The following is a 26,504-nucleotide window of genomic DNA, read 5'->3' as shown; positions in this document are numbered from 1 at the left end:
ATCCGCAGAAATCTCATCCTTTGACGGCAGATTTAAAGATTCATGTCTCGTCATCTGCGATCTGCCAAATTTTTGTACATACAGTAGTCGAGTCGTCTCAAGATATGATTTTAGTTCCAATAATAATGCTATTTAAGATTTTTTTATCATGTCGCATGCACGAGGGAGTGATGATTCTAAATCCTCTTTGTAGCTGTCAACAACTATATTACAACACAATTTTACGAGTCCCTATTGGTCATTTTTTCATGATTTAATAAAAACAATAGCCTTGCTCAATCTGTGGTACGCAATTTGTATTGAAGGGACATCTGGAAGTTAACATATAAAATTGAATGCCATTAAGTGGGGTTTTCTTCCCATTCATCAAGGAGAACATTTGTGAGGTCAGGGGTGTACTGATGTTGGCTCCCACTGATAGATGGGAGGTCAAGGCTCAGTTCAGGTTTATTTCAATATGGAAATATTATTTTGGATTTGAGTGTTTTGTGTTACAAGCCAGATCCCCTTGTTCTAGATATTGACACATGTACTGTTGTCATACTATCACAGTTTGCACTAACTTGTCGAGATGTTTGATACTCTGCTCGTTGCCGGTCACACTGTAGTAAGGTCCCTCCGTTCGGGAAAAAATGAGATAGGTTATTTCTCCTCTGCTGAATCCCACCCGAGCGGCAAGTTCTATCTCCACGTTATATGACTCCTGGGAACAGGACAAACAATACAAAGTTGTATGAACAGGCGAGGCTCCGTTTTCACTGGTGTGCGGGGGATGCGGAGCATCTGCATGCAGGAGTGTTCACGAAAAAACAAGCGCGTCCTTGTTTTTGCTTAGTTTACCTTGGGTCTCGTCCCAAAGAAGTTCAGGCCATGTTCGGGATAGAGGAAGAGAACGTACGAGTCGGTTTCATCGTAACCAATTACCGCCTGGAAGGTGTTGACCTGCAAGAGGGATTTTGTGCTTTAATAAAAAACTAAAGCGTGAGTTCAGTTACTTCCAAGTTTTAAGTACATAAGATAGCAAATTATATATATATATATATATATATACATATATATATATATATATATATATACATACATATATATCATTTCTGACAGTGAGAAGTACTGTGCGTGAACAGGCGATTATTTGAATGTATAAAACTTTTTTTCAAATCTCACTTGGACACGTTTTTCTTATTACATATGTCATTGTAATGGTCTAATTTGATGTGAATTAATAAAATAAGCTTTAATATATCAAATGCTGTTATGATATAGTGTTTAATTTTACATTATCCATCTAAAGAGCTGCCAACAGGTAATAATTACACTGGGGAACAAGATTTTGTTGTTTTAGGTTTAACAGCTGTTTTTATGTAACTAGTTTTTGGGTGTAGAATCAGAACATTATTCCATTTTTTTCTCCATCACATCAAGTTTTTGAATTATGGGATCCCATGTTTTTGTTAAAAAAATAAAAACCTTGTACTCAACATATCTGCTTGTTTTATAAGAATTTTAAAACACTGACATGCAATAAAATATGAAAGAACATGCATGATAGCAATGTTTATTAAACAGGTTTTTATAAAAAAATTGTAGCCTGTTGTGCGCTTGTGGTGACAAAATAGCAAGTAGGTAGGATGTGGGATTTTATTTTTTTTTAACGTGGTAGAAAAGAACTGAGATCAGTTTTGGATTCCTCACCATAAAATTCACTAAAAATAGTTGTCGGACCTAAAATAATAATTTTGTGGTCTTTCAAATTGTTACCCAGGTTTATTTATGTTTTGTAAGGATAAAAATAAAACAAACGTAAGGGGCCCACTCGATCTAGAATGACACTGTGCACCGCTCATAACGCAAAAAATTATTGTCATATATTTCAAATTTGGAAAATGTAGACCAGTTCCAATCTCTCACTTGATCAAAATCAAGCGTTTTCAAGACAAAAGATACGGATCTTACAGTACATTTGGAGGACTGTGGATGACTCCATGTGACTATCATCTGTACACACAATTCCCAAGCTACATGATGTGCACAGCTGTCTTCCTGTGTGTGTACATCTTTCATGATGATGTTAAGGACGTGTGAGTAGGACTCACAGCTGTCTCTTCACCTTCAGTCTAGCCATGGAAAGTATACGTGTGTTGTTCCTAATTGTTTACCACAACATCTTTTAACCATCTTCTTTGTTGTTTTTGCAGCCTGTAGGCTTGTTTTAATTACAGGGTCTAGTCTAGGAGATTGCAGGGTGGCTTTTTGAAATCTGCTTTTGTTTTGTCTTCACTACAGTGACAAAATGAAAAAAGGGACCAAAAGCAATCATTGCAAAGCTTTTTCCACCGTCAATATGACTTATACACACCCTATTGTAATTGAGATGCGACTCAATATACTACAGTCCCTCTGATTGACCCTAAATACATTTCAGCTGTTTTACTTTTTCTTTTTTTTTCTTTTTTACTTCTCAGCAGACGCCTGAAGGTTTTGTTCATTTCAAATGGCCTTTAATTCCCTCCACCTTGTCGAAGGCCCCAGTTTCAGCTAACGAAAAACAGCTCCAAAGTATGATGTTCCCTCTCATCGTGTTTCAGTCTAGGTATGGTGTTTTACAAGGTGATAGCCAATCAGGTCGCCACACAGGTTGTTGTTGTTGTTCTTGTGGACATTAACTTTGAAGTCCTATTCCTCTGCTAAGTGTGAATCGATCGTCTTGAAATATGGTAGCTATTTAGTATGGGCTGGTATATGTTGATCCTCGGAGCCTGTTTTTTTACTTTTTAAATCAGGGCGGGTATAATTAATCATGAAATTATTAACCAATAGGTGGAAGCCTGCCCTAGGTTAGTAGTTTGCCAGCAGAGGCCATTGAGGACGTATTGTTCTCAGCTCATGCTTGTTTAATCTATATACAGCTCGGGGAACAAAACTACGACCGGTAAATACTGTATTGGCCCGTATATAAGACGGTGTTTTTTGCATTGAAACAAGACTGAAAAAGTGGGAGTCGTCTTATATTCGGGGGCTGGACATTATACCCATTCACGATGCTGGATGGCGCCAGATATCATTGAAGCGAATGCTGAACTTGAGGCGTAATGTTCTGTCATGACACATCTCAGCTACTCTCAAGTTTAACCAGTTTGCATTATTTTATTGCAATGTTTTTCCTTATTCAGATTTGTTTCAAGACTACAGTTACAGTTAGACCTCACTTTGATGGTTAATGCGGTTATTGCAATTTTGTTGTTTTATCACAATAGATTACATTTCAAAAACCAGAATCCATTCATTTACGAATGTGATTGCACTTTAGTTTATATATTTAAATGTTCAGATATTAAGATTTGAATGAGGCAAAATAACATGCTTTTTCTCTCAAATATATTTTTATAATCATTTGTTTCAGATGTAGTGTAATTATTTTCTGTATAAAAATTAATTTGGTGTTCAAAAGAGGGGGTCGTCCTATAATCAGGGCCGTCTTATATTCGGGCCAATACGGTAAAACACAATGGGCCCATAATACACTACTATGCAGTATTGTTTTTGGCAGCCATTTTAATTTTCGTCTTAGTCTTTTGGACAATAATACTAATTAGTCTTCGTTATATTTTAGTCATTTCAAAATGTTTTTGTCTTCGTCTATTTTTTTTTAACGTTTACTCAATATCTTCGTCTGTAAAATTTGAAAGTTTTACTCTAAAAATAGACTATTAGACTAAAAATAAAATTATTTTGAAAGAACATTGACAGATGGGCACATATTATAGCATCTACAAATCTATCACATGATAATACACACTCAGCAGGAAACCAGTACAATTATTCATACCCACCTGGACGCCACGAACTATGTAAAAAAAAAAAAGAGTTCTCCGAGAGTTTAAAAGCACGCTCGCCATTAGCAATAGCCTAACGCTCACGTGAATCTGAATGCTATGCTAATGCTAAGAGTTACATTTGGTGTGTAAGAATCAATCAGCACATACCTTTAAAGGCTAAAACAACATTGCATATTCTCTCTTACCTAAATAAGAAGACAAATCTTACCGTGTGTGTCTCAAAACAAGCAATGGGGAGACTGGAGAGGAAACTAGTGGGTGAGTTGGGGGGATGCAGTACGTCACATGAGTGACACAACCAGACACTGCTACGATGTAGGCTAACTACTAATAAAATGTCAGTCATTGTTAGAGCTGTCCCGACTAGTCGACATAGTCGACGTCATCGATGACGTAAATCCGTCGACGAGCACAACATCCCGTCGACGGTTAATGAAGGGTTAAAAAAATATATGCGTGGAAAGTTAGAATGTCGGATGCTCTGTTTGCAAGCGGGGAAAGCGGCACAAAGCCAAAAAAAAAGCGCACCAGAGTGTCCAAAACATTGCCTTATTTCAAAGAAACAAAGGAGAGTACACTCTTATGTCCTGTCTCTTCAATGCCAAGCTTGGCTGCACGTTGGCCATGAATAAAAACCTCAAGCGCCTTCACGCAGTTTGTAATTTTTTTTTTTTTTTCATTTTTTGTACACCAGAGGGTGCTGTCGCCTTACTAAATAATAATGTTTCATTGACAATGGGCCTATAAGCGCTATTACTATTGTTCTTAATGCTAATTGAAAGGTTTATTTCATGTTATGGTTTATTTTATGGTATAGAAAATTATATAAGGTTAAAAGGTCATAAATATATACAGTATATACAGTGATTGCACTCAAGGGAGAGATTGTCAATGATAAGGTAATAAATTAAGGTAAATGCAATTCATATAGGCAATTCATTGATATATAAATAAGGTTTAAAAGGAAAAAGGTGAAAAGTTTTTGTTAATTTCTAATTATGTTGCTTTATTTGTGTGCACCGTAGCTCTTACAGTGTGTTTACATCAAGGATGGAATAAAAGTTGTAAACCATCAGTTTAAGAGACCATCTTTTCAATCGGGAGGCTACACTAGTTAATTCTATCAGCATTTGAACTCATTGTTTATTTGTGATTTATTATTGTTATTTACGTGTTTATTTGTACTTTAATAAATAAATTGAGTGTTCCAATATGTTTTTTGTGAATTGATAAGCGTCAACAAAAATTTCATTGCTAAATTAGTAAAAAAAAAAAAAAATTAATTATTAGATTAGTCGACTAATCGTAAAAATAGTCGGCTGACTAATCGGGAGAAAATTAGTCGTTTGGGACAGCCCTAGTCATTGTGAACATGTGACGGAAACTAGGACGCATTTTCGTCTCGTTAGATGATATTTGGCATTCGTGTCATTATGTCATTATGTCATTAAAACAGACACGTTTTTTGCATTTATCGTCTCGTCATTGTCATGAAAAAAATTGTTCGTCCACGAAATTTTTCGTTTTAGTCATTGTTGACGAAAACAACACTGCTACTGTCATTTTTTGACCGTAAGTATAGCAAAAGCAAAGAATCAATTGGCGCACCGCTTACTCCTCCTCAGCCCTGACATTAACTAGAAAGCGAAGTCACCCTATTAGCGCTGATCCCTGGGGAGCGTCGCTGCGATGGACAGGTGAGTTTGTGGTATTTGTGTGGTGTTAGTCGATCGGCATTTGTGTCAGAAAAGACGTGAAAAAAACAATTTGCTTTATCTCTCTATGCTGTTCAATTTTCTCACGGAAAAAAATGTAAAAGTGGGCAGCATAGAGAGAAGTGGTTCACTTGTCTTCCTCATAGTTTTGATGTTTAGGCTTTTTCTGCATGGTAGCCTTTGTATAAAGGCTCATTAATTAATTGCAGACTTACCGTGCCTGTAGATTCTGAGTTAGTCAGTCGAGGGCATGTGTGCACAGCCTTAAGCCTCGTGTCTGATTTGGTAGTAAGCAGTGCTGTAATTGTGCCAACCATACCTTTTGGAATTATGGCGAGAAACTTCAACATTGGATTCATAAGACCATAACACATGTCATAATTCAATTTTCTAAATGTCTTCTTTTTTTCAATTGATTAGTATAGTTTTGAAGTCACTTTAACAGTGGCGACATTTTTTATACGGTTTATCTTGGTATATTAGTTTCATTTGTTTTTAGATCTTAAAAAACAGCTATTAAATGGGGTGTACATTTGTATTCACATTCACACATATATATACACTTTTTTTTTTTTTTATTATACTTTTTTTGTGAAAAAACATGTCTTATATGTATCTCTTTCCAATGCTAAATCCGAATAAATACATTGAACACACACACAAAAATAAAATATCTACAGTGGGGCAAATAAGTATTTAGTCAACCACTAATTGTGCAAGTTCTCCCACTTGAAAATATTATAGAGGCCTGTAATTGTCAATATGGTTAAACCTCAACCATGAGAGACAGAATGTGGGGGAAAAAAACAGATACTATACATATTACAAATGTTACATTGCAAATAACAGCAACATTCCAAATCTTTTTCGGATTAGGGAAGAGAGGAACAATTCACAAATTACTGTGTAAATATACATATGTTTGTGTATAGTTAGTACTTAAAATGAAGGAACATTTAAAACAGACCCCTTTTCAAATGCTAGATTTGGGTGACACACACACAAAAATGAGCCCAAAAAACATTTAAAAACTTCTCCCCATTAACGCTTACAACTAATTTGAATTTTGTTAAAGGAATTTTAAGAATTTATGAAGAATTAACCAGGCTCATTAAAACATGTTCATAGGTACAGTACTAAAATGGGGTTACATGTTATCTTTCTTCAGATTACTTTTTTACTGTAAGTAGCAGTGTAATTTAACTTGTGTTGTCCAACCTTTTTTTTAACCTAGGCAAATACAGTATTTGACATTGAAAACCTCTTAATAAAATACAGCAAAATGTGGATACACAGGATGATTTGGTATAATTTTTCTATCAAGTGTTGGAGGATTAAATCTAATGCATCACTACTGCAATTGCAGAGAATAGGAGCAAAGTTCAGTATTTTGGGCACTAAGGATTAAACGTTTGGATAGGCGACCACTACTACCAGTACCACTTAAGCCATGCAGCCTTATTGGCTTCATAACATTCGCTACCTATCAAATCGCCTATGACAAACCTTAAATACGGTTCAGCAGTTGCCATAGATGTTTTTTTAGGGCGAATCAGAAGCACTATAACACGAGTTGAATGTGATTGGTCAATTCTGACAGAGCTGAATAACAGAGGAGGATGTGCACACTTGTTCTACCACATTATTTCAATCATTCTGCTTGTTTGGAGGTCACGTTAAAAGTGGGAAAAGTTTTGAAATGTTTCATCTTGGCCACATTAATATCACAAACATCTGGCATTTCAACAGGGCTATGTAGACTTCTTTAATCAGCAATATTGTAAGAACACTTTGGTACAGTGGGGCAAATAAGTATTTAGTCAACCACTAATTGTGCAAGTTCTCCCACTTGAAAATATCAGAGAGGCCTGTAATTGTCAACATGTGTAAACCTCAACCATGAGAGACAATGTGAAAAAAAAAACAGAAAATCACATTGTTTGATTTTTAAATAATTTATTTGCAAATCATGGTGGAAAATAAGTATTTGGTCAATACCAAAAGTTCATCTCAATACTTTGTTATGTATCCTTTGTTGGCAATAACGGAGGCCAAACATTTTCTGTAACTCTTCACAAGCTTTTCACACACTGTTGCTGGTATTTTGGCCCATTCCTCCATGCAGATCTCTAGAGCAGTGATGTTTTGGGGCTGTCGTTGGGCAACACCGACTTTCAACTCCCTCCGCAGATTTTCTATGGGGTTGAGACCTGGAGACTGGCTAGGCCACTCCAGGACCTTGAAATGCTTCTTACGAAGCCAATCCTTTGTTGCCCTGGCTGTATGTTTGGGATCATTGTCATGCTGAAAGACCCAGCCACGTCTCATCTTCAATGCCCTTGCTGATGGAAGGAGATTTTCACTCAAAATCTCTCGATACATGGCCCCATTCATTCTTTCCTTTACATAGATCAGTCGTCCTGGTCCCTTTGCAGAAAAACAACCCCAAAGCATGATGTTTCCACCCGCATGCTTCACAGTGGGTATGGTGCAATTCAGTATTCTTTTTCCTCCAAACAAGAGAACCTGTGTTTCTACCAAAAAGTTCTATTTTGGTTTCATCTGACCATAACACATTCTTCCAGTCCTCTTCTGGATCATCCAAACGCTCTCTAGCGAACCGCAGACGGGCCTGGACGTGTACTTTCTTCAGCAGGGGGACACGTCTGGCAATGCAGGATTTGAGTCCCTGGCGGCGCATTGTGTTACTGATAGTAGCCTTTGTTACTGTGGTCCCAGCTCTCTGTAGGTTATTCACAAGGTCCCCCCGTGTGGTTCTGGGATTTTTGCTCCCCGTTCTTGTTATCATTTTGATGCCACGGGGTGAGGAGGGAGTTGAAAGTCCGTGTTGCCCAATGACAGAGCCAAAACATCACTGCTCTAGAGGAGATCTGCATGGAGGAATGGGCCAAAATACCAGACACAGTGTCTAAAAGCTTGTGAAGAGTTACAGAAAACGTTTGGCCTCCGTTATTGCCAACAAAGGGTACATAACAAAGTATTGAGATGAAGTTTTGGTATTGACCAAATACTTATTTTCCGCCATGATTTGCAAATAAATTATTTAAAAATCAAACAATGTGATTTTCTGTTTTTTTTTCACATTCTGTCTCTCATAGTTGAGGTTTACCCATGTTGTATATTACAGGCCTCTCTAATATTTTCAAGTGGGAGAACTTGCACGAGTAGTGGTTGACTAAATACTTATTTGCCCAACTGTATTAAAAAAAAAAAAAAAAAAAAAAAATTCAAATATTATTTTCTAATAAAAAAAAAAAACATTTAAAAAAAATATCTTTTAAAAAATAGAATTTTTTTTTTGAGGGGGGGGCGCTACTTCACGGTTTTTCATTTATCGCTGCGGGTTTTGGTCCCCATTAACTGTGAAAAATGAGGAATCACTGTATTTGATATTTGCCGGACAGACAGAAAAGTGTCCACACCTACCCCCAGCTAATTTGCTCTGTGTCTTTAAATTGGGGGTTTTAAGTGACATGCAGGTGAAAGACAACTAATTCGAACACAGGACCCCCCCCCCCCACACACACACACACACACACACGCACAAAAAAAAAAAACAATTGCTTTTTCCTCTCATATCTTCTTTAGAAGTGCAAAAGTGTTGTGTGGGAGTAGAAAATAGAGATACCTTCTCACACACATTTAAGATAGTTAAAGTTTTGGTAAGATTTAACAAATGTTAATTTTAGTATATGCCAGTAAAAGACTGAGGCCACAAATGGCTGATAGGGCAAACTTTTGGACACCTCTGGTTTGCTGTTTTATGCTTCAACTTCAAACAAATAAATGACTTCAAAAACATTTGTCATCTGTTTTGAGTTAAAACAGTATTGCGTAAACCACCCCTTGAGTAACCGATGTTATGAGCTTACTGAACTGTACTGATTTCCAACGACCGAACCTTGTCCTAGGGACAGTCACAGTTGACCAAGAAGAACTCAATCATGGCTACTGCCTTGCTTCAAATACATCTAAATGTACATTTAATGGGCACTTCCATTTAATGTAACATTGTCAAGTGCATAATTGGCATAATGCCAAATTAGTCTACTACATTCATGTAGTATCAATATCACCATATGGTACGTTTGGGAACACCTTCCCCTTCCAAAAAACGTGATTGTTTCCATGCAGCATTATATTCTATCTCAGGAAGTGAACTGGAGAGTATTCTAGAAAATTGTTTTAAAGTCCTTTTATCAAAGTAGTCAATCCCTGGCTTTTATAGTTAGATCCTTGAGGGCTAACCAGATGATTAAATCTTCAGCTTAGTGAAGTCTCAGAAAATAAAACTTTGTAGCGAAAAACAACAACTTGTCAAGTAATTGACTACAGTAACTCATTGTCATTATACAGTAGTTCCTCATCACTGTATGAGGAGTCCCATGTTTGAGCTGCTTTGAGCCAGTAAGAACACCCGTGTGGATCAGTGGGCCCCGAGAAACAACAAATACAACTAGGAAGAATAATAGTTCTTATTGTTTTACATGAGGGGAGAAAAAAGAAAGTACAAATAAGCGATGAGAAGAGGGGAAACTACATCACATCAAATAATGTATGTATATCTAACGACACACAGTTTTGGAAGAAGTGAAAAAGCCACTAAAAAAATGTAATCAAGTTGTGGTGTCGCGGGGTTTCCATCTCGATTTCTAGGCAAGCAGCTACAGTATGTTGTTCGATGTAAAGGTACTCATATTTGGAGGCATCCTATTTTAACTCACTCCAGTCTCTCTGTCTGAATTTTTGTCCATCTTTATTTGGCTGTCACACTTGGTGGGAGGGTGTATCTTGGGGTGAGGAAGAAATAGTTAAGATTTTAAAGTGATTAGTCAATACATTGGTAATGATTTTAAAATGCCCTCGGAATCGCTATAAATTTCATAAAAACCAGGGCCATTAGACGACAGGTCAAATGTACAAATGTCATGCAGGTGACTTGTGTTGATCCTAGTCAGATATGTAGTACAAATATTCATATATGAAGGAGGGAGAGGGGTAATGTACCAGAGTAATTGATTTTTGAGACGTACTCCTTTACTAAGCTGGGATAGGCTCCAGCACCCCTGTGACCCTTGTGAGGACAAGCGGCATGGAAAATGAATGAATAAACTCCTTTACTAACAGACTGAAACTTCAATGCAAGCATAACAGGTGCAAGCGTGGCCCCTGAGCATAGTGGCCCCTTAGCATAGTGGCTAGCATGATCTCCGACCACACTCGTGGAGTTGGTTTGCGCCCTGCCCAGGGAAACAGAGACAGATTCCGCCATCAGCACCATCAAAGATGAACCGGTTACATAATTTTAATTTATTGTTTATTTCGTAATGAGCCGGGTTTAGTACGCCAGTCACTGTAATTGACAAAATGTCTGTAATCTCTCAGGATAATACAGATGATGATCATTTTCAGTCAATGCCATCATGATCATCTCTTTGGCGCACAATAAACCACCTTCCCCCCACACAACGCCTGAGTGGCACACAGGACTGCAGTTTATCAGTTGACACATCCCTAACACTCCCCCCCCCGACTCAACTCCACCCACCACCTCCGGCTAATCACTTCAAAGCAAGATGTTATCTGTTCAGAGACCACCAGACTGCTGTGACGGGCAAGACCGTTTAACCGCCCGCCTCCAACTTCCTCATAACACATATTAAAATTTTTAATACTGTCACAGGCTCCATCGATATTCTCACATACCGTAGTCTTAATAAACCTTCAACACTGTCATCATAGTCATCACTGTGAGATTCGCAATGCATTTCGCATTTGCACATTTGTCCTTTTACTCCGCCAATTTGAGTGCGGAGGAGGGCTAGGCTCAAGATAAAACAGCCTGTGAAAGACCAGCAAAGACAAACACAGATGAGAAGGCGAGACACAGTGAGATCCCCTGTGGTTTTCCTCCAACCACTCCCTCCATCAGCCACCCATCTACCCATCCAGAAATGTAAAAATAGCACAGCAGTATTCAGCTTCATTTATAATGCTGAACCAGACAAAATCCTGAGACGGCAGTCTTCAAATTCTGTAAATAAGTGGAAGGGCTGGTTCAATCAAGGGCGTAGGTTTGCATAGGGGTGGTAGGGAAATAACGCCTCCAACTTTTCAGGATGTTCAAATTGTCCCTTCCAACTTTTAAGCAACCTTATTTGCATTACATAATGAGTTCAGTTCAAGGACAGAATAAACCCTACCATTATTAAGCAAATTATCTTCATTATTTTCAGACTTACATTAATCCCTTTTCACTTGCTGAATGTGCCAGTCCATTTTTTCCCCCCTCAAACGCACTTTTGATTGGCTGATGACTTGACCCCCCACCCCTGACAGAGACACACTCACCACAGCCCCGACAGATTCATGTCGACAACATGCCGCCTCCTCCGAAGAGGAGGGATATTAGAAGTTTTTTCGGCCAGCAGCAGCCACTGTAAGTAATGTAAAAAGACGTCATTGTTGTGGAGGTGGGGGGAACACTACTAATTTTGCTACTGAAAATCCGACCAGCATCAGAGTTAGCATAACAATAAACTTTATGAACTTGATAATCTGCAAAACCACACATGAAATCACACATCAGAATTTCATGAGAGTGCTTTGGTCCATGTCTTGGGGTAGTCTAGTATACCTCGGATGTACGTAGATCAGTCCTTGGATATCTCAGATTTTTTCATGATTTTTTTTTCCCCAAATCACTTTTACATTACAATACTTTAGTTCGAGTCTAGGAGTGCTCCAGTGTCCTCCAGAAGTGGACTCATTCTTGGATAGCTCCCCGTTTTTTAATAAAGGCACTTCAAAATGTTTCTTTAGTTGTTTTTGAAAACCAAGGTTTGAATCGAGCCTGAACCAAAACCCATGAAAGTTAGTATAATTCAATACAGATTTATTTCGCATGGATAATTTTAGCCTACCAATTAATTAGGTTCATATACATGAGAAATGTAGCCCTGACCCCCATTCAATAATCTGTTTGGTTTTATTATTTTCCCGTCCCCAGCAAAAAGTGTACATGCAGGTGATGCTGTCATATTGTCCCTCCCAATGTTGAGACCCAACGTACGCCCTTGGTTCCAACATATGTAATTCACATACATATTCAACACTGATATGTACTAAAGTACATTTCTAAAAAGCACAAATGAATTATTGTATTTAAACAATATGAACTCTATAAAAGACATTAATTCATAAAACGGGCGTCGCCAGACTTATTTCACAGGGGCCAACCCACAGTATTGATCTGCAGTGCCCCAGTATAAATTTCAACGGTTAAAAAAAATATTTTGGAGATTTAAATCTGCATAGCATAATCTACAGAATGTGCCTGTTTAATATGGTCATATCACACGATTCACTCCATATACACAATCTGCACGTGGCTCCTTAATATGGTAATTTATGCACATACCTTTGGCTGTGATAGGCATATGAGTTGATACTTCCGCAAAGCACCTTGATATGCTGCGTTCATGTGTGTCAGTAGATCTACATAAGTTCCAAAGTTAGAAAATTGTTCCGATGTGTTGTAAAGTCGTAATGTGAGATAAAAACATGGTTGCTACGAAGAAGAGTAACCTATTTTAATCCTCCAACGATACATCATAAGGGTGAGTGACTGTGGGGCGCTTTTTATAAACACCATGTAATAGAGAATCATTTTTTTCGATTACTCCAACAACATGTGAATATTACGGTGCGTGTGCCAATCAGAGTTGACGGTGCAAATTACATCTTCCCTCCTGTTTAACAGGTTAGTGCCAGATAAACTGCCCATAATTGTTGCTCGTTTTTACCTCTGAGTTGATGTTTGTTTGGTCGCCTATTCCCATGAAATGTGAATTTAAACGGTTCAGCTTTACTCTTTAGGTATCAGGCTGTTAAGTGCGATAAACTATTGTGGTCACAATCGGAGTATCAGATTAGGTGCTGTGTTTTTTTTGTTTGTTTTTTTAAGCTAAGTGGCTATGAGTACATTAACACTTAAATGCAATTTTTGTGAGAGGCGCTCACTCAAGAACTTTGTCTAATATTGTGTTAATATCCATCCACCATCCATCCATCCATCCATCCATCCATCCATCCATCCATCCATCCATCCATCCATCATCTGCAGCTTAATCCGAGGTCGGGGCAGCACTTTAGCAGGGAAGCCCAGACTTTCCTCTCCCCAGCCACTTCAACCAGCTCCTCTGGCAGGATCCCAAGTCATTCCGAGAGACATGGTTTCTCTAGCGCGTCCTGGGTCGTCCCCGGGCCTTCTCTCGGTGGGACATGCCCGGAACAACTCTCCAGGGAGGCGTCCAGGAGGCATCTGAACCAGATGCCCGAGCCACCTCAACTGGCTCCTCTCAAAGCGGAGGAGTAGTGGCTCGACACCGAGTCCCTCCCGGATGACCGAGCTTCTCACCCTATCTCTAAGGAAGAGCACCGGACACCCTGCGGAGGAAACTAATTTCGGCCGCTTGTATGGGGGATCTTGTTCTTTCGGTAACGACCCATAGCTCGTGACTATAGGTGAGGGTAGGAAAGTAGATCGACTGGTAAATCAATTGTGTTAATATGATATGTGGTATGTGGTAACTGTATCCAATACTGATGCCAAAAGGAATGGACTCAATCTGTATGAATGAATTGGCTTGAAATTTGGGATATAACCTCTAACAATTTTGTATGTGTGCTCATCATAATTACCAGCTGTTTAACAAGAATTGTATTTGTTACTGCAGTCCCTGTAATCTGTTACAAGATGTGTTTTTTTTAGGGCTGTCAAATGATTAAAATTTTTAATCGAGGTAATTACAGCTTAAGAATTAATTAATCGTGATTAATCGCAATTAATCGCAATTCAAACCATCAATAAAATATGCCATATTTTTCTGTAAATTATATATATATTCTGTAAAATAAATTGTTGGAATGGAAAGATAAGACACAAGATGGATATATACATTCAACATACGGTACATAAGGACTGTAGTGGGCATTTCACTCTACTGTCATTTAAATCTGTCTATGCTGTCCTCACTCCGAAGCGTCTACTTTTTCCAAAGCTAGACAGCTAGTGAACGACGCCATAATAATCAGACTTCTTTCTTTTTCATCTGATTTATTAATAAAATGGCCTCAAACCATTGTCCTCTTTAGACCGTCATAAAACTACAAAAAAAAAGTACACAAGCATTGCATTAGCAACAACGTTAGCTTAGCACGCTATACAGGTTCACTAAACATAAACAAAAATCGTCTCATACAAAAAATATAACATTTCGCTTACTAACATAATATGTACATTATTTACAACAACCATACTTACGGACAAATCTTGTCCAAGGATCATATAAGCACAACATTACAACGTAGGCGTCAGCCCGAGATGTCGTGCAGCCATATTGAACTGGCAAGACAACAATAAACCATGTCGCAAAGTGACCACAAGAGTTCGCTGTTAGACAGCACAAAAAGCCTTGCTGTAAAACTTACCAAAAGGCAGAATACTGTCTGAGCAGGACATGTGCGTTAATTGCGTCAAATATTTTAACGTGATTAATTTAAAAAATTAATTACCGCGCGTTAACGCGATAATTTTGACAGCCCTAGTTTTTTTTTCTATTTGACTCAAACAGAATTTCTCCTACAAATGAATATTAGAAGGTTATTTGCTCGCAGTAAGGATAAATCAGCAAGGAGGAATTAGAGAGGTAAGCTAGGTAACCCACCTAGGCAACATAAACCAGTTTTAGGTCACAACCTACCAGTCGAGAAACACTGATTAATTGTATAACACTTACAGTGATATATTCCCATTCCTGTCTAGACAAAGTAGAGCAGCAGAGTGTAGGAAGAGGTGAAGGAGAGATGGAAGTTGATGAGCATGAGCAGAGGTGAATTGATCATAAACAAGGGATGCCCCAATTTTTATTTTGAATACTGATGGCTGGGGGAAAAAAAACATCATTTTTCTACAGAAACTTTAAAGTGCTATTTCTGACTTTTTATGATAGTAGTGACGCCCCTGATCTATAAAGATCACACCAATGGCAGGGTTTACATTTTTATAATCGGTTGTGAAAAAAGTAACATTTCTAAGGAGTGCTATCGAAGCATAGAGTAAAAAGTCGTCAGACAAAAAAAAAAATACAGGTACTTATGTAAAATACTGATACCTAACAAAATATTATTAACTCCAGCTCGCTGCATATCTGAAGGTTTGAATATTCATTAACCTTAAAATGCGAGTTTAACCAAACATTCAGCTATTAAATCATCTTTTTCTGCTGTTTTTTCATGAGAGGAAATAACATTAATCATTTAAGGACCCCCACTCTCAATTCTGTTTTACAGGTTTTCTCAATTGCTTTGGTACGTTTCTCAGAACAGACTTGCAATTCTCAGAACTACTTGTTCAATCCTCACAACATCGCATCACTAGTGCACATGAAAAAAACAGTTTCTCATTCCTTCGAGCAAGTTTCAGATGTTTTTGTGCATCCATGCAAATTTTTTTGTACAATTCTCTGCTGTTTCCACCATTATCAGTTACATCTGCCATGATGGTCAAAATGGATTATCATGGGTCTCTATTGAATAGTCTCACCACCCACAACATCTAGTCATTACTTCATTGCATAAGCCTTTACATGAAAAATGGATGAACATGTTGTCAGAATATGTCAACATGTGTGCGCTTATTTCTGAGCATTTTCATTACTTATTTTAGGTAACTTATTTTTAATCGGGCAAAATTTGAAATAGTTTGGGACAATGTAAGTTTACACCCCATCAGCATAATCAAGGAATGGTTTGCAACCCATAACAGAATGTTAATGAAGTTTCTACCACTATATACCCCATTCCTCAATCAAAAGAATTTTTCTCCACATGGATATGGCAAGTGTATGATCGCCAGCCTCACAATCAGATGACTCTCCTAGATGCCATCACAGGAGATGCCTGCAGAGGTTGGGCAAGGCATTCAAGAAGATTCTCTCCACGCTGTATAGCAAGAGAGGACATCCGTTGTGACGTGGATGAAAATTTGTGGCCAAACAGAGAGGAACGTCAAGATGTGTTGAAAGAATGGGTGAATAATCCTGATGGCATTTGAAGTTTAGTTGTGCTGTTTGTCTTATGTTCACACATAGACATCAAGATACTTGACAGGTCACATCACGTATTCTCTGCGCCCCGCCGGCCCGTAGGGGGCTGTGCGACTCAGCTTCATTTACTAGAAGTCGGTGGGAATGACTCTCACACATGCTTTTGAACACAAAGCCGGAATTACATTCAAAAAGTACAAAATCTGGACCGCATACTAACAACAAGGATTGTTTCAGGAGTGATTTGTTTGAGGATTGAAGATAATTATTATATTTTTCGTACAATGCATGCATTTTGAAACGTTGTGAGAAAAATCAGTGGGAGCCGCCACGGCATTGGCCTCATTCTTCAACAAATTTATGTAAAATAACTGCCAACTGCCCAGTTTTTGCTTTTAACCAAGAATCGAGGCTGTTTTACGTCCATGTCTATAAAGAATTCCGTGATTTAAGCATTTATTCACAAGAATTTTGAACGGAAGAAGCCATTGTGGCAGCCCCTTTATCATAACAAAGCTAATAGACTAGCATCATTCTTCGACAGATTTAAGTAAATTCAAACAGTCCGGGTTTTTTTTTTTTTTTTTTTTTTTGCTTTTAATCAAGAATGAAGACTGTTTCACACCCATATATATAAAGAATTCACGGATTTAAGCATTCACAAGAAGTTCAACGTAAAAAGCTCTTTGCTATGGACTTGTGGTAATGCGGCGCCACAGTGAATTTAAACACAAGCCGCACATTCGCCATTTTTACGTGAAGTAATTGCTACCCGCACTGTTTCTTTTGCTTTTGCCAAGAATCAAGATTGTTTTACGTCCGTATTCATAAAGAATTCAAGGATTTAAGAATTTATTCACAAGAATTTCAACGTAAAAAGATCTTTGCTATGGACTTGAGGTAAGGCGTCGCCTCAGTGAACTTAAAGACGAGCCACATTTGCCGTCTTTACGTGAAGTAAATGCTACCTGCACAGTTTCTTCTGCTTTTAACCAAGAATCAAGAATGTTTTACATCCGTATTTATAAAGAATTCAGGGATTTAAGCATTTATTCACAAGAATTTAACCGTAAAAAGATATTTGCCATGGACTTGTGGTAAGGCAGCGCCACAGTGAACTGAAAGACGACCCGCACATTCGCTGTTTTTACGTGAAGTAAATGCTACCTGCACGGTTTCTTTTGCTTTTAACCAAGAATCGAGAATGTTTTACGTGCATATTTATGAAGAATTCAGGGATTTAAGCATTTATTCACAAGAATTTCAACGTATAAAGCTTTTTGTTTTGCTACGGCGACCACGTTGGATTTTGTACCTCTAAATTTAATTTTAGACATTTCTGCGTCCATATTAAAAAACAATCAGCTTTTATGTGTTTTAATTTATGTAACATTTCAATCTAATAACTTTCAGTGAAACACCATGGGGAAGAAGTGTTGGGTTGTGAGCTGCAAGACCGGATACCTTTTCCACCAAGCAGCCATCCAGGAGCAGGCAACCTTGGGGACCCCGATCAGTCTCCACAAATTCCAGAGAGATAATGAGCTGAGGGCCAGGTGGCTCAAAAACATAAAGAGGGCCGAGAACGATGACCCAAGTGCGGAAACGTACTGCTGCTCCTTGCATTTGAAAGAGAGTGACTTAAAAGTGCCACCCACAGTGCATGGAGGGAGGCAGAGACAGAGAAAGCAGCTTAGAGAGGACGCCGTGCCGACCAATTTTCGCCACAGTACGGTCTACCCGCCCTGCATGCAGGAAGCGCCTCCTGCCCCCAAGAGGTCTACATCCATGGCCACATCGACGGCCAGGAGGTTGATACAGGTTGCCGAGGCGGCGAGGATGGAGCAAAAGTTCATGGAGAGCGACAAGTTCACCTCCCTCGAGGACCTCAAGGATAAGCTCAAGACAGGGGTTTCTGCAAACTACAGGCAAGTTTTATCCACAACTCGCTGAAGATAAAAGACACTTTGGCTCTGAAAATAAATTTTTTAGCCGGCAATTCAATTTTTATATTGGATTTCGTTACAGAATCTCCCTGGACAAGGACGCTATAGAGCCGAACAGGCAGTTCCTACCCTCTTCACGTATGAGCCCGTGCTGGGAGTGTTGCCCGCCATGGCCAATGTACTGAGGATTGGCGAGACCGGGAGCTTCGTCATGGCCAAAGGCGGCATCAAGATCGCTAACAGCAGGCTGCGCCACATCAGAGACATCTTCACAAGGTTGAGCAAGGTTACCAACGCCCTCGCTTTCCTTAACAACTACAGCGTTGAGGAAAAAGCATGCTTCTCTAGAAGCGAGGACGTACAAGGCCTTAGAGTGGCAGACCGGCAGAAAGGAGATGGCGAGGAACAGAGACTTGTACAAGTCCAGGAAACTGACCGGAAAACACAAGGCATAGCCAGTATTCATTTGCATGCAATATTCTATGTTCAATACTTTCTCACCTGCAATATTCAAAGCATTAACTGTCAAACTGCTGCTCATTCACTTCGATTATTTGCACTGCCTGAACATACGACTATCTCATACGCATTTTATATTTGTTTATTTTGGGGCCGTCAAACGATTAAATTTTTTAATCGAGTTAATTACAGCTGAAAAATTAATTAATCTTAATCAATCGCAATTCAAACCATCTATAAAATAAGCCATATTTTTCTGTAAATTATTGTTGGAATGGAAAGATAAGACACAAGATGGATATATACGTTCAACATACGGTACATAAGTACTGTATTTGTTTATTATAACGATAAATCAACAAGATGGCTTTAACATTATTAATATTCTGTTAAAGCCATCCATGGACAGAAAGACTTGTAGTTCTTGAAAGACAAATGTTAGTATAAGTTATAGAAATTTTATATTAAAACCCCTCTTAATGTTTTCGTTTGAATAAAATTTGTAAAATTTTCGACCAAAAAATAAACTAGTAGCCCGCCATTGTTGATATCAATAATTACACAATACTCATGGGTGCTGAAGCCCATAAAATCATTGGCACCCACGCGCCAGCAGAAGGTGACAAAACTAAAAAAAACACAAGTAACAAGTGGACATTGCACTGTGCTGTCATGTTAATTTGTTTGAGCGGGGCATGTGCGTTAATTGCGTCAAATATTTTAACGTGATTAATTTAACAAAGTAATTAGCGCCCATTAACACAATAATTTTGACAGCCCTAGTTTATTTAGATTTTATACATGCAAGTCACTTTTGAGATTTTCATTTATAATTTGGTAGGGAAATGCTCCACAATTTCATTGTACACAATAAAGGGCTATTCTATTCTATTCTATTCTATTCTATTCTATTCTATTCTATTCTATTCTATTCTATTCTATTCTATTCTATTCTAAGTTGTGATTGTATATACAATTTATTAAGATTCTATTTATAAATTATTTATAATTGATTCTGCATGTCTTCCTCCAGTATTAAGTTTCTGATGTGAAAACTGAGTGATTTATTATCTGTTGAAAACTTGGAGTAAATAGAAAAAAAATTTTTTTTTAAGTTGCTATTTTGGGCAAAAACATATATCATATGTTTGATATTGCTATTGATCCTGAAAATATAGGTGATTATCCCTGCATTTGGTGATTTTTGTGCATCTAGTGTAAAATCTGAGAATTTTATAGTTTTGTTATACTCATATAAAAAAAATAATTAATCGGGATTTTATATAAGGGAACGACTTTGAATTTTTTTTTTTATGCCACTGCTCATGGAGACTCATATATGGCTAAGGTATGTGCCTGTTTTGGTTTGAGGTCTGTAGCAGCTTTGGTTTTGAAAATATTTGAATTTGAAGTTTTTGAAAATAAGCCCCCTACAGATCGGCCCTCTTTCCCGTGTCCTGTCAAGTATTATGAAGTCTATGGTTCACAATTCAAATTTTGCTTTTATGTTATATTTCATGGTGATACTCAGTGCTGTCTTTTGCTTTCTGTATTGCAATGACAGGGTCTTTAAAGGTTGTGAAAACCCTAAAAGTGAAATGAATGAAAAAATGACATCATTCTGACAGCACTGACATGTTCATTAACACAGAAATTTAATTTTGAGCGATAGACGAAGTATTTTGCACAGAAAACTGGCTTTTGCCGGTAATCCATGTTGTTTTGCTATTCTGCGACATGTTGTGAGGATTGAAAAAGTAGTTTTGAGAATTTCCATTCTGAGCTGAGAAATGTACCAAAGCAATTGAGAAAAACTGTCATTAAATTTTGAATTTTTATACTGTAATGTTTGTACTATACTTATTTACTCGGGAAGTTGAGTTTTAAATGTAAGTAATAATGTATTTTTATATTGACAATGTATATTTGTTATGTGAATGCATTAAGCAATTTCTTGCTGTGTTTTTTATGTCTTAAATTGGTTATTTATTTACAAGTGAAATGTATTAACGTTTTGTGTTGTTTTTTGTTTTTTGTATTTCTGTAAATTCGCAATTTGTTAACTTTTCACAATTTCCACTATGGTGAAGACTAATGGTTATCCAGATAAACAAACATAACCACGACTTCCAACCACTGAGTAAACCCTTAACCCTTCATATGCAAGCATTTCAGTATACTGTACTGTACATGTACACTAAGTGGTGCTACATTCTTCAACGCGCACCCCCAACCTTTTTTTTTTTTTTTTTTTTTTTTTTACTTTTACTAGAACTCGTTTCTTGGAGAGGATGGCGTGTCGTCCATGTGGCCTCTCCAAATATTTGTTTAATGTACTCTGGTTTGGCTTAACATGCAAAAATGTGAAATTTGACCCCATAAAAAACCCTGCAGTGCAGACCTCTGTCAGAGGAATCCAATCTTAATTTAGACCATTTTAGACGCACATCTAGGATTTTTCAACGATGTATATTTAAGATAACCTCAGGTGGAGATTTTCCCAGATTTTAATAATTGGTTTTGAGAGACCAAACAAAAGTGGAAGTTGTCACCAACCGCGCTTGGGATTAGGATAGTTTTTGTCTACCTGTGTGTAAATTGTAAAGGGGAACGGAAGGCACTTTGATGACCCTTAAAGATGACCTCTGATCCTTTGAAAAGGTTAAGAGGTAGATTAGAAGCTGAAGAAGGAGTACAAATGGACCTCCCGCACCCATCCCTGAGGCTGACTAGGTACAAGGGGTGTATGCAATTTCAAGGAATTCCGGAATTGTTCACTGTGTGTTTTGCTTGTATGGTCAAAGCCTCCCTATTCATCTTACCTTGCTTGAGGCCCCCCCGCTGGTTCGAGTGGGCTCCTCATGTGCGGCCACATTCTCCCATGTTGCCACCACAGCGTGGGTAGGTGTGAATTTGGCATCCGGAAACCCTTGGTGAACTTCCTAAATGGGCAGGTGAATAAATGAGTGCATGGTTGATGGGATTGAAAAGAATCTACTTTTCCATATTACAAATGTTACATTGCAAATAACAGCAACATTCCGAATCTTTTTCGGATTAGGGAAGAGAGGAACAATTCACAAATTACTGTGTAAATATACATTTGTTTGTGTATAGTTAGTACTTAAAATGAAGGAACATTTAAAACAGACCCCTTTTCAAATGCTAGATTTGGGTGACACACACACAAAAATGAGCCCAAAAAACATTTAAAAACTTCTCCCCATTAACGCTTACAACTAATTTGAATTTTGTTAAAGGAATTTTAAGAATTTAAGAAGAATTAACCAGGCTCATTAAAACATGTTCGTAAATACAGTACTAAAATGGGGTTACATGTTATCTTTCTTCAGATTATTTTTTTACTGTAAGTAGCCGTGTAATTTAACTTGTGTTGTCCAACCTTTTTTTTAACCAAGGCAAATACAGTATCTGACAATGAAAACCTCTTAATAAAATACAGCAAAATGTGGATACATAGGTTGATTTGGTATAATTTTTCTATCAAGTGTTGGAGGATTAAACCTAATGCATCACTACTGCAATTGCAGAGAATAGGAGCAAAGTTCAGTATTTTGGGCACTAAGGATTAAACCTTTGGATAGGCGACCACTACTACCAGTACCACCTAAGCCATGCAGCCTTATTGACTTCATAACATTCGCTACCTATTAAATCGCCTATGACAAACCTTAAATACGGTACAGCAGTTGCCATAGATGTTTTTTTTAGGGCGAATCAGAAGCACTATAACACGAGTTGAATGTGATTGGTCAATTCTGACAGAGCTGAATAACAGAGGAGGATGTGCACACTTGTTCTACCACATTATTTCAATCATTCTGCTTGTTTGAAGGCCAAGTTAAAAGTGGGAAAAGTTTTGAAATGTTTCATCTTGGCCACATTAATATCACAAACATCTGGCATTTCAACAGGGCTATGTAGACTTCTTTAATCAGCAATATTATAAGAACACTTTGGTACAGTGGGGCAAATAAGTATTTAGTCAACCACTAATTGTGCAAGTTCTCCCACTTGAAAATATTAGAGAGGCCTGTAATTGTCAACATGTGTAAACCTCAACCATGAGAGACAGAATGTGGAAAAAAAAAACAACAGAAAATCACATTGTTTGATTTTTAAAGAATTTATTTGCAAATCATGGTAAATCATACCCTTTGTTGGCAATAACGGAGGCCAAACGTTTTCTGTAACTCTTCACAAACTTTTCACACACTGTTGCTGGTATTTTGGCCCATTCCTCCATGCATATCTCCTCTAGAGCAGTGATGTTTTGGGGCTGCCGTTGGGCAACACGGACTTTCAACTCCCTCCTCATCCCGTGGCGTCAAAATGATAACAAGAACGGTGAGCATAAATCCCAGAAACACACGGGGGGACCTAGTGAATGACCTACAGAGAGCTGGGACCACAGTAACAAAGGCTACTATCAGTAACACAATGCGCCGCCAGGGACTCAAATCCTGCACTGCCAGACGTGTCCCCCTGCTGAAGCCAGTATATGTCCAGGCCCGTCTGCGGTTCACTAGAGAGCATTTGGACGATCCAGAAGAGGACTGGGAGAATGTGGTGTGGTCAGATGAAACCAAAATGGAACTTTTTGGTAGAAACACAGGTTCTCCTGTTTGGAGGAGAAAGAATACTGAATTGCACCATACCTACTGTGAAGCATGGGGGTGGAAACATTATGCTTTGGGGCTGTTTCTCTGCAAAGGGACCCGGACGACTAATCTGTGTAAAGGAAAGAATGAATGGGGCCATGTATCGAGAGATTTTGAGTGAAAATCTCCTTCCATCAGCAAGGGCAATGAAGATGAGACATGGGTGGGTCTTTCAGCATGACAAAGATCCCAAACACACAGCCAGGGCAACAAAGGAGTGGCTTCGTAAGAAGCATTTCAAGGTCCTGGAGTGGTCTAGCCAGTCTCCAGATCTCAACCCCAAAGAAAATCTGTGGAGGGAGTTGAAAGTGCGTGTTGCCCAACGACAGCCCCAAAACATCACTGCTCTAGAGAAGATCTGCATGGAGGAATGGGCCAAAATACCAGCAACATTGTGTGACAAGCTTGTGAAGAGTTACAGAAAACGTTTGGCCTCCGTTATTGCCAACAAAGGATACATAACAAAGTATTGAGATGAACTTTTGGTATTGACCAAAAACTTATTTTCCACCATGATTTGCAAATAAATTCTTTAAAAATCAAACATTGTGATTTTCTGCCCCCCCCCCCCCAATTCTCTCATGGTTGAGGTTTATCCATGTTGACAATTACAGGCCTCTCTAATATTTTCAAGTGGGAGAACTTTTAGTGGTTGACTAAATACTTATTTGGCCCACGGTATGTGAGTGGTAATATGCATATGTTTGGTAGCTACCTTTGAGGGATACCTTTAGGTGAGCTCATTGATATATATATATATATATATATATATATATATATTTTTTTTTTTTTTTTTTTAAATCAGTCAATCAATCCAAAAATACCTTGCTTACTTACTCACCATTGTGAAATGTACATATGTTTAAGTGCAATTGCCTTTAGAGTGTCAACAAGGCAATCTTCTTTGAGTCAACACACCTGGGCCACTCTGTTGAGAACGCTGGGCGATTCAGTCAGCCTGTAATAAATCTGTCCTCGTCCTCCACTCGTGTCCATATCAGCCAGAAACGGCGCCACCACCGGGAAGTCTGTGGGGAAGCCATCGTCAACGTACTGATTTTCCATGGGTAAGTCCTGAGCTGAAATGATCCCATTGGTGGCCACCTGGACAATGTCACAAAGAAATAATACATCCAGTGTTTGAATAATGAAAACATGAGCGACCGCACCGAGCCTTCTGGTAAAGTCCTTTTCATCAGCCATTTCGCTGGCAGCTTTTGCACCACTTGCATGTTCTGTACTGATACTGTATATCTGTACGGATATAAAAGGCCTTATCACTCATTTTCATATGCCAGTTTTTTTTTATGGTAAATAGAAAATGACACCAAGATAAGTAATTTTTAAACTTCCACCATTAATGTGACTTATACATTGGAGAACTCAATATGATGTTACGTTTTAATTATGAGTAGTCGAGTGAACAAATGTGGTTGCACTAATGTCATCCTCTTGAGACTCGCATGTTGCCATCTTCAGGATAAAATAATCACAAACAAACTGAGTAAATAGGGGTCAACATACACTTGCCTCATAGTTCAGATGTTCTAGAAGAATTATGTTAACATGTTTTTTTTCTTCCAAACAGAAGCCTGAAGATTTTGTACAAACACTGATTGCTTCCTTGCACCTACCCATTTCACCACTAACCCTACCACAGTTCCTACGGTTTTAATTTTAAACATGTCAATATGGAGGTTTAGCACAAAACATTCACCTTTTATTCTGAAAAGTCTATTAGCACATCCTAATTTTATTTGGGGTTAAATAATGACACTGTAAAATGATGGAAGGTGTGTGTTGACTCTCATTTATGACTATAACCATGTTGGTTATTTCGAAACACATGTTCCAGTTAGAAGAGGGTGTGCACAACTGCAACCACATTGTAATTGCTCTTTAACTAAAAAAAAAAAAAAAAAAGTTTTATCCGATTACTCGATTAATCAAGGGAATTTTTAGTAGAATACTTGATTACTAAAATATTGATAGCTGCAGCTCTAGTCTAAACAGCCAAAGTAGTCATTTTTTTTCAAACTAACAGAAAAATGTGATGTATTGACACTAATCTTGCTAGTTGGAAAAGCTCAAGTCTTGGGCTCATTCAACCGCTGCATGTACATGTTAAATAAAGAAAATAATTACATGCTATTTGAGAAAACAGAGATGTTCATTTTCCCAGTGAGAGCACTTGAATGCTTTTTGCAAAAGTGAAGGGCGAAACAAGCATGTAAAAGCATGCAAATATACTTACATAAAGCTTGGAGAAGGGGGTGTCGTAGAAGTAGAAGGGTTTGGGCAGAGATACGACTTTGGAGGTTTCATCGTCTCCTTCTTCCAAAATTGAATCTCCACTTAATGTACCATAGGGGAACATTTGGGCCCTCTGGATGGCTGCAACCATACACATGCTGCAGCACAGGCCCATAAGATAGATAGGCAACATTTGCCCACTCTCCATTGTACAAGGCTGAAGAAGAAGCTTTAACAAGGAGACAGCTGGACTCACAGGGAGGAAAGGAAAGAGGAAGAACTCCCAAACTCCACTCAGGAGAGGCGCTAATACTTGGGAGAGGGAGGGCGGAGTTAAGGAGATGCTGGGGGGTGTTGGGGGGGTAGTGGGTGGTACAGCGGTGGAGGCAACATCTGGCTTGAATTAAGACAAATCAAACAACATTTTTAATCCTGATGTAACTTTATCTGTTTCACAACAACCAAAGCCATGAATATTTTTTAC

At 38.2% G+C, this 26,504-nt stretch overlaps 1 protein-coding gene across 2 annotated transcripts in view; it reads right to left on the bottom strand.

Moving 5' to 3' along the window:
* Positions 1–26,290, bottom strand: part of LOC130911671 (nidogen-2) — a 63,671-nt gene extending 37,381 nt beyond the window's left edge. For both annotated transcript variants that reach the window (XM_057829276.1, XM_057829281.1), the window contains exons 1-5: positions 26,022–26,290; positions 24,686–24,871; positions 21,908–22,027; positions 841–942; positions 564–703 (exon numbers count right to left, since the gene is read on the bottom strand). In XM_057829276.1, the coding sequence (XP_057685259.1) occupies positions 564–703; positions 841–942; positions 21,908–22,027; positions 24,686–24,871; positions 26,022–26,228 (755 nt within the window). In that variant the 5' untranslated portion in view covers positions 26,229–26,290. The remainder of the gene's footprint in view (positions 1–563; positions 704–840; positions 943–21,907; positions 22,028–24,685; positions 24,872–26,021) is intronic.
* Positions 26,291–26,504: the final 214 nt, after the last annotated feature.

Source organism: Corythoichthys intestinalis, chromosome 2, assembly GCF_030265065.1.
Source record: "Corythoichthys intestinalis isolate RoL2023-P3 chromosome 2, ASM3026506v1, whole genome shotgun sequence".
In the NCBI taxonomy this organism is placed as follows: Eukaryota; Metazoa; Chordata; class Actinopteri; order Syngnathiformes; family Syngnathidae; genus Corythoichthys; species Corythoichthys intestinalis.
Note: the sequence above shows the minus strand (reverse complement) of the source record. Positions and strands in the feature narration are given on the sequence as shown.